A 15,451-nucleotide genomic window follows, 5' to 3' on the forward strand; every position below is an offset into this window, starting at 1 on the left:
TTTATAATAAAAAAGAGTATTGAATTTAAAGTAAATTGATGCGTTCGAGAGATATACTTCGTATAAATGTTTCGCCGAATTTGGATCGTAAAAATGATTTTTTACGCCCGCGACGAATGTTAATGCGACGATCGTATATGCGTATCGGAGAGTGATTTACGTCGAGTCTTACACGACGAGCATCGTAAAATCCAAAATGCGCGATGTTACAATGCCGTTTAACGAGTCCACGCGCGATCTTATCGCGAACGAGAGCTGCGCGCGGGACACATACTCGGCGCCGATTATTAAAATCTCACTTTATGTCGGTGATTGCGCAATTATGCAGATTATTGCTCGCATTCGTTTTAGACTTTCAGCCCCGGTGGTAATGGCGGCGGGGCTGCAGGCGGATCATTGCATAATTATGCAGATCGCCTCCTTCGTTAATACCAAAAATGTTCAGACGATACCTCCTGTGGATAATCATTCTTCTCTCTCTCTCTCTCTCTCTCTCTCTCTCTCTCTCTCTCTCTGTCTCCCTCTCGCTCACCCTCCTTCCCTCTCTCTCTCTCTTTCTTTCGCTCATTCATTCTGACTCGACCACCGTGACCTCACCGTTCCCGATTTAGCTCTCGAAGCGGCATAACACCTGCGCAATTGATGCAACGAGGGTCTTAGAGGACCTTGTCGCACCTGACGCGTCGTCGCGTCGCTTCTAAGCGCGGCTGTTTATGTTTACGCCGTGTACGGAAAGTGTGTTACATGACGCGGCTGTTTTTCGATGCTGCCACCAAAGTTGACACAGCACTTCGCCTCTACGTGCCTGGTATTGTCGCAAGGAAAATGAAATACTCGTCAACCGCATATCTCTTTTCGTGCTGTCTTACAATCGCGTTTAACGACGTTAAACAGAAATCTTCCGTGATCGCTAATCAAATTAAAAAATTTGTATGCAAATCATCCTCTGAGAAGTACCCGAAAAAGTGAGAACAAAATATAACATATGTCACTAATAACATGCCGTGGTGTAAAATTATTTCACTCTGTGATTGAATAAGATTTTTGTCGTATTACAATACGCTATATCTATTTCATTGCGCCAGATTCACATCAAAATCTTTACATCCTCCTTGATTTTTCGCATATTTATACTGAGAAATCTCTGTAATGTTCTTACGTGTCGCCACATATAGGAACATTGCAGAGATTTCTCGGTATAAATATGTCCCGTGCGCATTTGCATATGCATATACGATTCCGTGCGTGTCGCCTGAGGTGGATCGAACGAGAATCCCGCATGCGAATGCGCGATGTCGAGCGATCGGAAAGATCGCTCGTCGTCGCGAAAGTGGGTCCGATCGAGCGAGCCGCGGCTTGAAGGATGATGACTTTTCGCCGAGCGCGAGCGAGCCGCTCGACCACGCGGGACTGCGAGGCATCATTAATCGCTCGTTCGCGTAATTAATTATTTCTAACCGGCGCAACGATTGGCACGAAACCGTGCTGCGTGCGCCCCGCCGAGGGAAATCTCCGTGTAACCTGCTCGCGTCCTTTTTTCGTTTCGCCGACGTCTTCGCGGATCTCTCGCGTTTCACTGACCTCCGATCTACCCCTTGAGTCTTTTTCGCCGCTGTGGGAAAGTTTTGGATATCAATGTTGTAGCCAGGAGGGTGGATAATGAAGTAGGCAGAGTGAACTCAATATTAAAAGACTAGAGATTGGTTAAAAATATTACATAACTACCATTCGTACCATTTAACGCAAATTTTATTAATAATTTTTAGATATATATTTTATATTTTTATGTATTTATATTTTTCCTTAAAAGCAACTCGCGAAAAAGTCGTTTCTCGTCACTTTCGTTTAATCGCGATTTTTAATTTCGTCAAAGTGGCCACCGTTTTCTTGGCGTCGCTCGCCATATAAGCGTCTCATAACGGTACGAGTTAATTTAATGTCCTACAGATATCACGAAATATGCGTATATGCTCGTACACGTAAGCGACGGAAAAAGCGGTCGGAGGCGTGCAGAGCTATCGGCGGGCCTCGTTGAATATGCAAATCGCGATCGCGGCCGATCTGGACGACGGGCGAACCTGCTTAAAACGGAGCGAGAAGGCGGAATACAGAAATTGGAAAGTTATGCGGATATTCGCGCGTTCGCCTGCCCGCCGCGTTTATAGACACCGAACTGACGCACGAACAAACCAACGAACGTACGAATCGTCGCAGATACGTGCGAATACGATTCCGCGTGAGAGATGAGAGATATATCGCGCCTACGTCCTAACACCTACACCAAAACCTACACGACGCATATACAGGGTGTTTCAGCTTCGCTGCGAGTCTACAAATTCTTCAACTTATAGCCGATTAATAGATCCTTTAAGCAAACGAAGAGGACTTTATTATTAAATATTGATAATAACAATAAATTTCTTAATTCCATAGTAGAGAGATTTTCACATAGCTTTTAAAAAATAACTTTTTTTATATAGCTTCTTTTTCTGCAACAGTTTAAAAAGAATATCTTATGAAATTACGTATAGATGCAATATTTTAATAAGTTAATAAAATAGAATGTTTTTTTAACTTTTTGGTTCACACAACGTTTAATGCACGTTTATGCACTTTCCATATGTTACCGTCCACGGACCAACGCGAAACGGAACGAACGTAGAATTTAGGGACCGCCATTGACTCTTCGCGTATCGAAGCCGTGGGCACTTGACGAGGTTATACCGAAGCAAATCTCGCATCTCTCAGGGCTATCAACGGTACCCTGGTTCTCTAGCAGGATGTTACGCGGGTGGTTTCGTATATAGGCAGCGTGGAAGAGGCTAACGTGGCGGGGCATTATGCGATCCCGCGGAAGGTTTCCGTGATGGCACACCGGGCATAGAGCATCGTGGCTAAGAGGCAGCCTCTAAGCCCGAGATATCAATAAATAACCTATCTGGCAATATTATCTCAGCGGTTTTATGCCCCACGGAGCGGGGAATGCGATCCAGTTCTTACATATAGCCTCAGCTGCTCCTTTCCTTTAACCCAGGCGCAACAACCGGCCTGGCGTCCGCCAGAGTGGAGGTGTGAATGATCCGCCTACCATAAAGCAAAGTGCATCTAGCTCCCAATGCTCTCTCCTTCTCTCTCTCTCTCTCTCTCTCTCTCTCTCTCTCTCTCTCTCTCTCTCTTTTCTCGAGGAAAACATTCAAAGGGCCCTTTTCCCTTCCCTTCGTCCTGCCGCATTATCGTTTCTCCCTCGCGATATCGCATATGCATAGCCGGCGCTTCGATCCTGAATGATTCGCAGGAATTTAGTATCTCGTTACGTAGCTCCGATTTACTCTTCATCATCATCTTCCTCGATCACTTTCCATTACAGAGCGAGTTAAATGTCTTGATTTGATTTTGTGACACATGTATCATCTATCGTTACTTCCATCTTGCTATTTTAATCACAATGTGAAGAAACTATTATATTGCGAAATAAATACAAGAGCTCTAGGAAATAAATGCGTAAGGTCTTTAAATAATATTGATAAACTTTCTCTTAAAATTTAATGGTATTCTTAGCGAGCGCTCTCCAGCCTTTCTGGCGATATTTTCGCGTCGTAACTCAGTATCTAATAAGCCACTAAACTATATTTTATTCGTTAGCTTTTATTACGAGTGCTATCTCTCGAGCGTTTATAGTAAAGTATAGAAGCGAATGTTCATTGTATTTTTCTTTCATGAATGTATCATCACTTTACCGTTAACATTGTACCTCACGCGTTTTTTCTCGTATCTCACTTTTACAATTTATCGGTCCTAATAACACGAATCGCGATCACGCTCGATCGAATTGCCGTGCGTGCAGACACGCCGGCGATCGGCGCGCAAAAAGCGTCGATATCGGCCAACTCAATCCGGTATATCGAGTCGTCGTACAGAACCGCGAACACGCCCGCGCCGAGTGAGCTAATAAATTGTAATGGGTCGACCGGCCGGTCTCTCTCTCTCTCTCTCTCTCTCTCTCTCTCTCTCTCGGGCCACATATGATGTTAGTGTGGAGCAAATGCCATTAGCGTGAACTTTGGCTGGAAACGGAATACGGTTCTCTCTCGCGGATGGGTGTGCGTCCGCGTGTGTAAGTCAGCTCGTGGATGCGGCGTCGATGACGGTGTGAGGTCTCGTCGCATACCGGGGATCTGCCCTACAGTGCAGATAGACCGATTCTTTCCGCACGTGAGAGAACGTGCACGCACACACGACCACGTTCCTCGTGAAATCCTTACGCCCGCCAACGCCGATTTCAACTAATCCGTGCGGATCGCGGCGTGCGATCGGAATTCCCGCGATAGCATACTAATCGCCTCGCACACCAAAGTAGTATTCGCGGGAAGTATTCGCGATGGGTGTGCAACGATTTAGTGCAGCCGCGTGTTAAAAAGTTTTACATATAGTTTTTACATATTTTTTTTTACATTTGACGTGCGATTTTCTCTCAAACTCGCGACGCCGCGCGAGGAATCATTAGGCTGCGTTCGCGCAAGTGTAAGTGGTGTATTGCGAGCTTGAGAAAAATTGCGTGACACTAGATAACGTGTCGCCGCGACACACTCCATAATTATCGCCGTGCGCTATACAATAGATATCGTACGCAATTGTCTCGATTGTTGGCTACTGCGAAACGGCGGTATTAATCGGCGAGTAAGATAGATAGATAGATAGATAGATAGATAGATAGATACATACAGACAGATTTATTCTATCCTCGGATAAATCCCCTACGGACAATCAGAGATTATGCGAACATAACTTACAACTCAATATAATGCCACGGTAATGGTACGATTTAACGTTAAGGCCGAATGGAACGCGATAACGCGCGAGTTCCTCGAATAAGCGTGACGAAAGTGAAACATTAGAATGATTTGCGTTTATCGACGTTACATAAGCGGGAAGCGAAATATTTACGTCTGAATAATATCAGAAACAGGTTAGATTCACAGAGCTAGGAGGTGATTCACAGAGCTAGGAGGTTGTTTAAAAAAGCAGCCGGAAAGGAAGGGATGTTCCACGGTGTGGCGGATGTTGCGACGGTGGTGGCGGCGTCGGCGTCGGCGACGGCAGTACAAAATAAAGGATACTCTTTTCGTTTTATGGCCATTTATTATTAATTAGCGCGGCATAAGGCAAGCCGCGCCGCGGGGATCCGCACCTCTCCTGCCGGGTTACGGTGAAGTTAATGGGCCTTTTTTGCGCGTGCCCTCTTCGACGCGTCCCCCCCTCGACCCATCTCTCTTGCTATCCGGTCCCGTCTCCCTTTCGTTACGTCGTTGGTCCCTTTTATGCTGGCGGTCGTTGCGAAAGCATCCTCGCCTCCGCGAAACAAAACGAAGCACAGACGTTCGCGACGGTAAAGATCGCGCGCACGCGAGAGAGCGAAAGAGAGAGAGAGAGAGAGAGGAGGGGGGAGGGAGAGCGCGCGAGGGTGCACCTGGGCGTAGATCGGTCGATCGGTCGGTTGTCCGCGACACTATTGCCCGTTCTTTCCTTCGTCGCCGAGCGGCGGCCGCGCGCGTGGGTGTTCCGAGATACGATAATGCTCGATCATCTCGCGCACGCAGCCTCCAGCCGTGGCCAAGCGCGTCCAGCTTTACACGCTACTCGATTCGCGCGCACACGCGTGTGCGAACACCTGCGACGAAGATCCCGATGTACATGTACGCAGTTGCGCAGTGGGAAATCACAGGAGGATGATGCATGCCGATCAAAACTGATATTTTACGTAATATGAATTTATAAAATATATTATCTGTATAATGATAAAATGATCAGATTTAGAGGGCATTTTCGGGAATAAAATAATCATTATTTTTTATTATTCGTAATTATAAAAATAGCGAAATAGCGAATAAGTAATAAAATTATGAAATATTTCAATTACATACATCACACACGTCGTGTATTATCATCCAATCAAAATTATACTTATTTTACTGTTATCCAGACAATGATGATGTATTTGAAAGTGAGCGGATTTGCATCGCGGAGTTAACGACCGTAATAAAACTCTTCAAAGATCTCGGAGCTTTTACATTTGAAAAATGATACTCTTAGCGCCTTATAATTGCATAGTTGCGCAACGAGGGGTTTCGGTCCCGCCGTGAGAAAACGAGGTCTCCGCCGAGAGTATGAGCGGACACTTGGTCGGTGCATGCTGCGGCCCGTTTGCGCCTAGTCGTATAACTCGTCCGACGAGAGGTGAGAAGGAGGACGAGGAGGATGTGGAGGAGGAGGAGGGTACGGTTTCGATGGCTGGCGAACGAGCGAAAATGCGCCGACTGCGTTCGCCGTCGAACGCGGCGGGAGAGGCAAATGGGTTTCGTCGTGTCCCAGGGCGACGTGGCCGCGATTAATGACGAAGTGCGAAAGTACCAGTCAGGCTGGGTATTAACGGAGGCGGAATGACAGAAAACGGAACGCGCGAGATTGGGCGAAGGGGATAATGGCATGGCGAGAACGAGAGAGAGAAAGAACGAGAAAGGGAGGAGAGAGAGAGAGAGAGAGAGAGAGAGAGAGAGAGAGCGCACGCGAATTAAATTCAATAAATAGATTATCCGACGAGATAAACGTCCTAATAACCTAGCGTAGGCTCGCATATTCGATCGCAACGATCGAAACGATCATTAGCTTACGAGCGGAGTGTGTAAATTCGAAACGCCGTCTCGATTCAATTCACTCACTCCTGCTCATACCACGCACAAACACCTGTCACGAGCGCCGATCGGTGCACAGACGCGTCATGTAATGCGTTGTGTAACGCCACGCCGACCCACCGTGAGACCGTCGTGGACGCGTTTCACGCTCGCTTCTTTGCCATTGTAGCTTCTTTCTCGAGTCGGCAGCTCTCGATCCGACCGCTCGGCGACACGCTGTGGTCCATTAATCTCCCATCGATAGCGATGGCACTGACACTGATCATACCTACGAGCTATTCAACGCCTCTCGCAACATCGCGTATCAATCTTCGGCGAGTTACCGTACTGTCCGGGCCGATTCTTTCAAATAAACGCGTCGATTCGTTCAAAGCGTAATTTCTATCAAGAGTTGCAAGCATTTGAATAACGCTTTTGAGATATTTTTCTATTTCCTCACTGGACATTATTCTACATAAAAACAGATGTTCTTAAGTATAAATGATTAGTATCACAAATGAGATGCATGCATGAGATGCATGTCGATGGAACGACATCACGAAATTCAATTCATCCTTTGAGATGAATAGCCAAGGATGAGCAAATTATCGATTCAACATTCAGTAACGCAAATTTTAGAACGATTGGCGAAATCGTCATAGTCAATTCTTCCGTGACTTACGGCGACGATAATAGGTTCGCTTTACTCGGGAATTGCGAGTGGGTATTTCGAGAGTCATCAGGAGCCATCAACGAGCGACTCTCACGATTCACGCGGTGAAAACGTTTGAGCGAAGAGCGAACACTACCGGGCAAACTCCATCTTCCTCTCTACGCGGCAACAGGAACGGCAACGATGTGATATACTAAGCGTCGTTATTTACGGCGTGTTCGTCTAATTAGATAATGGCGTCGATATTTTATATTCGTGCGTTTGCTCGAACGCCGTTGTCCGGGCGCTTGCAACACGGCCGACTGCAACTGCGACCTTCGCCGCCACGCCGCAAATCGTTACGACCGTAACGCGCGGCTCGTGGTAAATTGCCTCGGATGAGCGCGGCGCGGACGAGAAACGCGTGTTAATAACACACATGCTCGCGCGTAATCGAGTTAGAAGATCGCGGGAAATTAGGGTCGAGAACGCCATCCGGGGGACGCCGACCAAGCCGCCGCGCCGGGACGATCGGAGGCCGATCGCTGTACCTCAAACGCTACGTAAATACGTAGTAATTGGAATATTAAGCGATCGATTAATCATGGATGGAAATAGAAACAAAATGCGCGCCGTTCTCGACGTGTGGCAGCGAGTATCACTTTGTGTTCACTTTATATGACGTCGCACGCGTCGTCAATTTCTCGCGAAATTGAATATCTCGGCGGACGTGCGGTCTTGACGAGTTGCACAATCGAGAAATAACGACCGTTCCAGGATTTACTGCGAGGAAAAATCTCCTCAGGCCAACGGCGAGCGGAGAATTATCTATCATTCGGGTTAAATGTTACGTCCGGTAAGTCTCGCGCGGCCGCGGCTCCGACTTATTTCCCAAGAGAGGAGGCAGTGGGCTTTTATGTCGATGATCGTTCGCGGACGCCGTATCATTACTCTTCATACGGGACCCCGGCGACGTCCGACAGCGAAAGCTCCGTTACGGAGTAACGTCTATCCCGCTTAACTCGCGAGATCGACGAGCCTATCGTGCTTCGTGCAGATTCGAGCCTAACAATAACATTCGTAACTGTCCATTGTCATAGTGGCAAATGAATCAAACGCAGCGATTCTGAGATGATGGTGTTACGCGCAAACATCATTAATTCCGCGAGTAGTTCTCAGTAAACAAATGTTAATAATTCATAGGGCTTTCGCGTGTTAAGATGTATTTCATTTTTACAGAAAAGTATATTAATAATAAAGACTTTTTTCTGACACATCACGAAATTCAAACAAATGGTATTCTGTAATTTTTATAATTTTTTAATTTTATACCGAATAATTGACTAAGAGGTTTCGCGTGTTAAGATATTTCATTCTTACAGAAAAGTATATTAATAAAGACTTTTTTCTGACACATCACGAAATTCAAACAAATGGTATTCTGTAATTTTTTAATTTTATACCAAATAATTAACTAAGAGACGAGAACTTGCGATTATCACACGAATATCATCGAGATTAATAATAATAAATGTCATGACGTTTAATATGAAACTATGAGCTAGGTTGATTCAGTATGCATGCCGAAGTTTATGCAGTTTCGCAGGCTCGAGTCGTAGGAATCTCGCGTTGTCTTGTCACGGCTTGCGTGTGCGTTTGCATGACAGATACTCCGAAATGCGCTTCCGCACGGGCGTGGGCGACGGTGTAATCCTCTACCGCGTAGTCGCCCGTTAAAGTCGCGCTTTTCGCACCAGCTAGGTGCTGAGGACGGCTAGGTGTACAGTTAGGTATGACGCAATTGCAATGGCAGTCGGCAACTCGGGTTAAAGCCCAATTATCAGCTACTTCCGGTTCGTACCGTCGAGTCCGCGACGTCGTCGGCGGATTAGACACGCTTGAAAAAAAATCGGGAAATTATTCGACGGCTAATCGCGGAAGAGAGACCGTTTTTCGCGCGGGAAACGATCTCTCTCCTCGCCTTCGTCGCCACTAATCCGCGACAATCGCACAATAAATACAGCAGAAGCGGAACAGGAATCCCGTAACGCCCTATGACTCTCTCGTATGGCTTATGCATGGTGGTCATCCTGATTAATATCGCATGAGCCTTATCTCTTTTCGAAGTAAAGGGGATGATGTTTGAAACGCGATCGTTTACGCTCGCGCGATCGCCTAAATATATCACTTAGATATATTTCCTATTCGTGCAGTAATCTTCGGAAAACCTCAGAAATACGATATTTCATATTGACTTAAAACGAATGAGTTGAGTTTATGAGTCATGCATTCCGATTTTTCTCCCTCTTAGATCGAGTTGCCTCGTATAGAATATCAGTTGAGAAAAATAATAATTAACAGGAAAGTAAAGATTAATTACTTTTCCCAATAAATTTACAACCCTATTACCAAACAAAATGTTGAGATTTATAATTTTTTAAAATAAGATTTTAATCATGTATAATTTTGTCATCGTGAAAACTATATCTTTTTGAGACATTTTACAAATATAAGAAAATAATTAGCAACCTCAATTTCATGCATGTATTAATTCTGTTCTTTTCTTGCCAATGATTAACCGTTGCATCTTCTCGTACGAAAACTTCCGGTATACTGTTTTTTTTTTTTTTTTTTTTTTTTCGATCGATACGCTACGTTGTAATCGTGCGATTCCATTGCCCTTTCTTAACGCCCGATTCATTGGCCGAGAGTCGGGATGCCAAAATCAATCAATCACTGGCCATCATCGTCGACGTAACCCCGAGCTCGGCCGAGGCTTCAACCGCGAGTTAGTTAACCTCGCGCGGAGCCGTTTCCGGGCGTGCAAATATGAGAAGAAAGAAAAAAATCTCCTACCTGATTAATATCGCTGCCCAAATCCCGCGCGCTCTTGGCGCTCCTCAGCTGATATCCACGATACTCTCGATACCTCATGGTCACCTCGTCGTCGGTCAAGGCGCCGCTGCTGCCGCTCCTCACGCTCTTCTTGCTCTTCTCCTCCTTCGCCTTCTTCTCCTTCTTGCTGAACAGCTGTTTGACCTTGCTCATGGTGCCGCTCTTTTTCGCCGCTTTCTTCTCATACTTTTTATCGGCGGCACCGGAAGGCGGTTTCGCGGTAACCAACGGCGGTTTCGATGACGAGTCGCTCGCGTATTTGTCATATTTGCGCTGCTCAGACGTCGGCGTCAGATTCATGTTGCGATCGGTGTGCCGTCGCTCGTGCTTGATAAACTGCCGGCTAACGAACCCCTCGTCCTCGGACTCGAGTTGCTCACGTCTATCCGCTTCCTGCGAGTCCCTTCTGTAATCGTTCTCGATACCGGAATCCGCCAGCCGATCCTTTCGATCCGGATCGCTCAGCCTAGTCTCGCGATGACGACGTTCGGTATGCCCTCGCACCTCCTGCCTTGTGTGCCTGGATTTGCCCTCGTGATACGTCCTAGGTGGTCTGGTCGGAGTCTCTTGTCGGCTGGTAAACGTTTCTAACCGACTAACCGAAGATATTTTTCCTCGCGGGCTGTCGGAATCGTCGAAGTAGTCCAGTCGATTGCGCGATCGTCTCAATGGCTTCTTCGGATCGTCATCCATTTTACGGTGTTCCTTCCTCAAGGTGGTGCGCGTCTCGTCGTAGCGGGTCTCGCAGCGTAGCGAGTCCCTGGCGGTAGTGTCCGAGTCGTACCGGCTGGAATTATAACCGCCGCGATCGGTGCGTATCCGTGGCGGCGAGCTGTCGTAATCGTCGTGGATCGGATGCTCGTTGCCGCTCGCGTATCTCTGCGTGGTGCGTGTCTCCTTGTAATATTTAGACTCCAACTGGCTACTGGTCATCTGCGAAATATCGGTGTCGTAATCGTCGTTCGGACCCTCGCGCAGGCTGTCCAGATGACGCTTCGCGAACGGCGACCTCTCTCTACGTCCGTTCATTGTCGGACTGTCCAGCAACGCGGTCGGACGTCTCATGTCCCGCGCGTTGACATAATCCGCGTGACTGCTCAGATTCTCGTGCGATCTCGTGGTATACTCACTCCTGAGAGCCCGCACCCTGGCGTTTTCTCCAACCTCGTCCAACCGTTGCGTCGACTTGCTCATACCGCGGATCGACTCGAAGGGCTTCTTCGGTTTTGGTAGATACGCGTCTCGATTGATCGGCCGGCTGTCGCGATCCAGGAAGTCGTCACTCTTCGAGAATTTTCGTTCGTTCAATTTTTTAGCGATAATCGGCGACGATAGTTCATCGTTTTCTCGTGACGCGCTGCGAAAGTGATTTACCGTCGTAGAGGTCCCTTCGGGCAGATAATGCTGGGATTTGTAAGGGGTGCCGCCATCCCTGATAGTTTGAAATCTCTCTTCTGGACTGCTCCGACTTCGATCGCTGAGGAACGGCTTGAAATCGCCGGTATAGCCCTCGTGAGTTCGCGTCTCTACGATATACTTGTCGCCATATTTATCTGTCCTGGTCTCTACGGTATAACCATCTCTGGGTTTCGTATCGAGGTAGCCATTCGTCGGGATCTTGTTGGTAATCTTCTTCTCGTAACCGTATACTTTGCCATTATCCTCATGTATTTCTTTCTCGAAGATGTATTTTTCACCGTTGCTGTTGGTACGCGTCTCCGTGATGTAAGTATCCATGTATCGTTTCGGTGACGCGATCCGATTCGGCGTGACTGGCGACGGCACAATCGGCTTGTCGATTATCTCATGTTCGCTTGATTTTTTCACCGGTACGTTCGCACTGTTCTTGGCTGCGAACATCTCATCGGCCAACAGCCTGGATTTTATTCTGGACTCCAGCAGATCCCGCCGAGCGCTTAATTCGGATGTTTTGTGAGAGATTCCGCTTTCATTCTGTCTCGAGGACAACTCGCCACTGTCTCTTCGTCTAGCATCCATGCCATCGGCTCTACCTCGACCGGAAGTGTCCACGAACACAGTTGAAGTATATTTTTCTGGCTTGTCATAGAGACGCCTGTCGTCGAATTCGTGGCGTCTCGTGATTTCGGTGGCCCTAGAGATGAAGTCCTTTGAACTGCCCAAATGTTTGCCGAAGGGACTATCGCTCTTACGATCTTCCTCGTATCTCGACTTGAAGGTATTGATCTCATTGTTGCGACGTAGATCATTACTGTATGAATAATCGACTCTGCGATACTCTTTCTCCGCGGGACTGTTCTCGCGAGAGGAATCTTTTCTCTCGAGGCCGAGGCCCTCATCGCTGTCGGAGTGACTCCTCTGGGCCTTCTTCTTGTCCGGCTGCACCTGCGCATAAATCACATTGGTCTGCGCTGATGGTGGCGGGCTGCAGGATTCGTTTGGTCTAGTGTAAGAGAACGGCCGATTGTTATTATGACCGAATCCCGGTGACGGCGATACCATTGTTCTGGGCAGCTGTGGCGGCGGCGAACGGTCATTGGACAATCGATGGATCATCTTGTGGATAGTAGACTCTTCGTTGCGTTTCTGAAAATCGTAGCGGCTACTATGTAGCATACTATACGTGCTTGCTTCGTCGACTTCGTCTCCCCCGCGTTTCGATTCTTTCGCAGGCGAAGGGGTACGGCTGGTTCTCACGATCTTTTGTTCGATTTCCTTCTTCTCTTCGTCGTCTCTACCTTCGACAAATATATGATGCTCGATCACTTTGGCCTCTCGACTGGGCGATCTACCGGCAGGTTCGTCGGTGCGCACTTCGAGCGTCGTTCCCTCGATCGTTTCTTTCGCCTCGACGTCTCGCGATATCACCTCATCGACATCGATACCTGGGCTTGCTCGCTCCTCTTGTTTTTTCGGCTTCTTCGGCTCCGGTCGATTGTTGTTCTCGCGATCCGCGTTTACGGTACCGAAGTGGAACGGCTGCTGATCTACTTGCGGCGATGACTCGATTATCGGCGACAGTTGCTTCTTCGCTCGCTGGCTGATGGTGCTCAAGTGCGAGCCTTCGCTCTCGCTGCCGCTTCGTTTGCGCTGCGCACCGTTGCGCGTCCAGGTACCCGCGTCGCTCGCGCTTCGGCCGATCGGCTTTCGTCGTTTCTCCAAATTCGGCGAGAAGAATCGCGCGAGCGAGCTCTTCAGCTTCTTCGCGCTGGCATCGCTCGCGCTTCTCTCCAATGGTTTTTTCTTGACCCGCGGTGTGCCGAGATCCGCGGTCGTAGCGCTGATGTCTTCGCTACCACGGCGAGGTCTCACATCGATTGGCAATTCGGGCCGATTCTTGTTACGACGTGCTGGCAGGGTGCTGAAGCGACCGGGCAGACTGCGTCGGTTGTCGCGCGCCACGCAGTGAAGACTGCCCGCTTGCTGCAGGACCAGGGCCGCCTCCTGTGCGAGATTCTCCTTGCTCCTCGCGGCGATGTTCTCCCTGCGGACCGGGGTGGCGATCAACCTACCTTCTCCATCGCTTACGAGAGCCGCGGTTACGCGCGGTGCACCACGTCCTGAAATTACGAGCGCCAGATTGTGCGATAATTACTGGAATTACTACGGTGTTCTATAAAAATAATTAATTAACTCTAACATTATATTGTACTTTTTAGAATGTATTTCAAACTTTTATCTGAAAATATTACGTATAGTGAATACATAAAATATCTTTATGTAATACTGTTCTTTATAAAACAAAGGAATAATATCAATCGTGAACAAAAGGAATATGAAATGAGAAAGAATAGATTTTAAAGTGATTTCTTGAAATTGTAGCATTTTTGTAGCACAAAAATGTTAATCATTTTACGCAATAAAATTGTGCCAAAATGATTAAGTTCAATAATAGAATTTTTAATATTTTTGGAAGATAAGTTGATGATTTTTGGATTTTCCAGATTTTATAAATTTACGTCGATAATAATTAAGACATAAATAAGATAATAAATAACTCGTAAAATAAATTCACACGAATAGACAGAGCCAAAACTGGTTACAAATGGATCAGAGATCGTTGTAACATCCTCATCTAACGGTATATTTTAATATTTTTTTCTGATCACCAACTCTACGTATGAATAATCGGACATAGAAATTGTTGAATTTTAATCGCAAGAGATTCCGAGATACGTGCTATTAAGTCTCAGGTCTACAGCTGATATATTCGATTGCCTAATGAATTTATGTCGCGACCTTGCGCAGCGTTATGGAGTTTGTAAATCAGCGATTTATGTTAAGTGAACGAGCACGTGGTCGTTAGTGGTTAATCACCAAGTTTAATCAAGCGCCAGTATACACAGTATAGTAGGCACGGTTCACTCGCTAGAAGCTAAAAGCTAGAATCCGATGCGTAAAAAAATTGCCGTCTTGCCGTCTTTCCGTCTCATCTTCCAAGCGCTACTTCGGCTAAATCAGGATCGCCATTAATCCGCCGCGTCGTCTGATTCGCGATCGATATAATGCTTGTAATTAACGCTGTCATATTTATAAATGGGTCACTTAATCAATAGCTCGTTAACGATTGGCTTCCCCAAGATTTACGTGCTAATCCCTTTTTTTCTTTTTAAATGACAGTCGAGAGGATATAATATATGGAGAGAGGAACAACATTATACACATGCACACATATATGTACAATAACGACCGAATAAAATTGAATAGTATTTCGATTTAAAATATATTCGCATATAACACAGTGTGAGAATAATAATAAATATTCATATATCAGATAATCAGAAAAATGAATGAATCGATAAAGGAGATTCAAGTTCAGGTTGGAATGTAATTAAAAATCCAATTTATCTATCATCTGCATGTATTACACAGTCTTTAATTTCAAACATTTAATTTGAAAATTTTGATAATTTGAAAAATATTTAAAGCACAAGTGAAATGTAAAAATATAATTTATTAGTGTTACTTACTTATAGGTACAACTCAAATCAATTTCGCAGAATATAGACATATTTCTGTATTTCTCAATTCTCTTGATTTAATCTCTTGATTTAAAGTTTCAATAGTGCATTAGTGGTGTTAATTCAAGAGTAAAGAATGCGAAAATAAAGAATTTTTATCCACTTAACTCAAGAGTAAAAAGTCAAGAGTAAAAAGTCGCTTCATCAAGTGACTTCATCAAGTTATACTTTCGAATTTACTTTAAAAACATTGGATAACATTATTTGATGCTAATTAGATGTCTCCCACGAAATTT

At 46.1% G+C, this 15,451-nt stretch overlaps 2 protein-coding genes across 5 annotated transcripts in view; one reads left to right on the forward strand and one right to left on the reverse strand.

Moving 5' to 3' along the window:
- blo (bloated) overlaps window positions 1-15,451 on the reverse strand; it is a 110,345-nt gene that overhangs the window by 73,593 nt on the left and 21,301 nt on the right. For both annotated transcript variants that reach the window (XM_089082980.1, XM_011646877.2), the window contains one exon: window positions 10,177-13,754. In XM_089082980.1, coding sequence (XP_088939106.1) covers window positions 10,177-13,754 — 3,578 coding nt within the window. The remainder of the gene's footprint in view (window positions 1-10,176; window positions 13,755-15,451) is intronic.
- The window catches only part of LOC148934950 (uncharacterized), a 145,962-nt gene that overhangs the window by 32,509 nt on the left and 98,002 nt on the right, over window positions 1-15,451 (forward strand). The gene's annotated exons all lie outside the window — the stretch shown is intronic.

The sequence above is a fragment of the Pogonomyrmex barbatus genome, unplaced genomic scaffold, assembly GCF_055798465.1.
Source record: "Pogonomyrmex barbatus isolate J1 unplaced genomic scaffold, ASM5579846v1 scaffold7, whole genome shotgun sequence".
Taxonomy (NCBI): Eukaryota; Metazoa; Arthropoda; class Insecta; order Hymenoptera; family Formicidae; genus Pogonomyrmex; species Pogonomyrmex barbatus.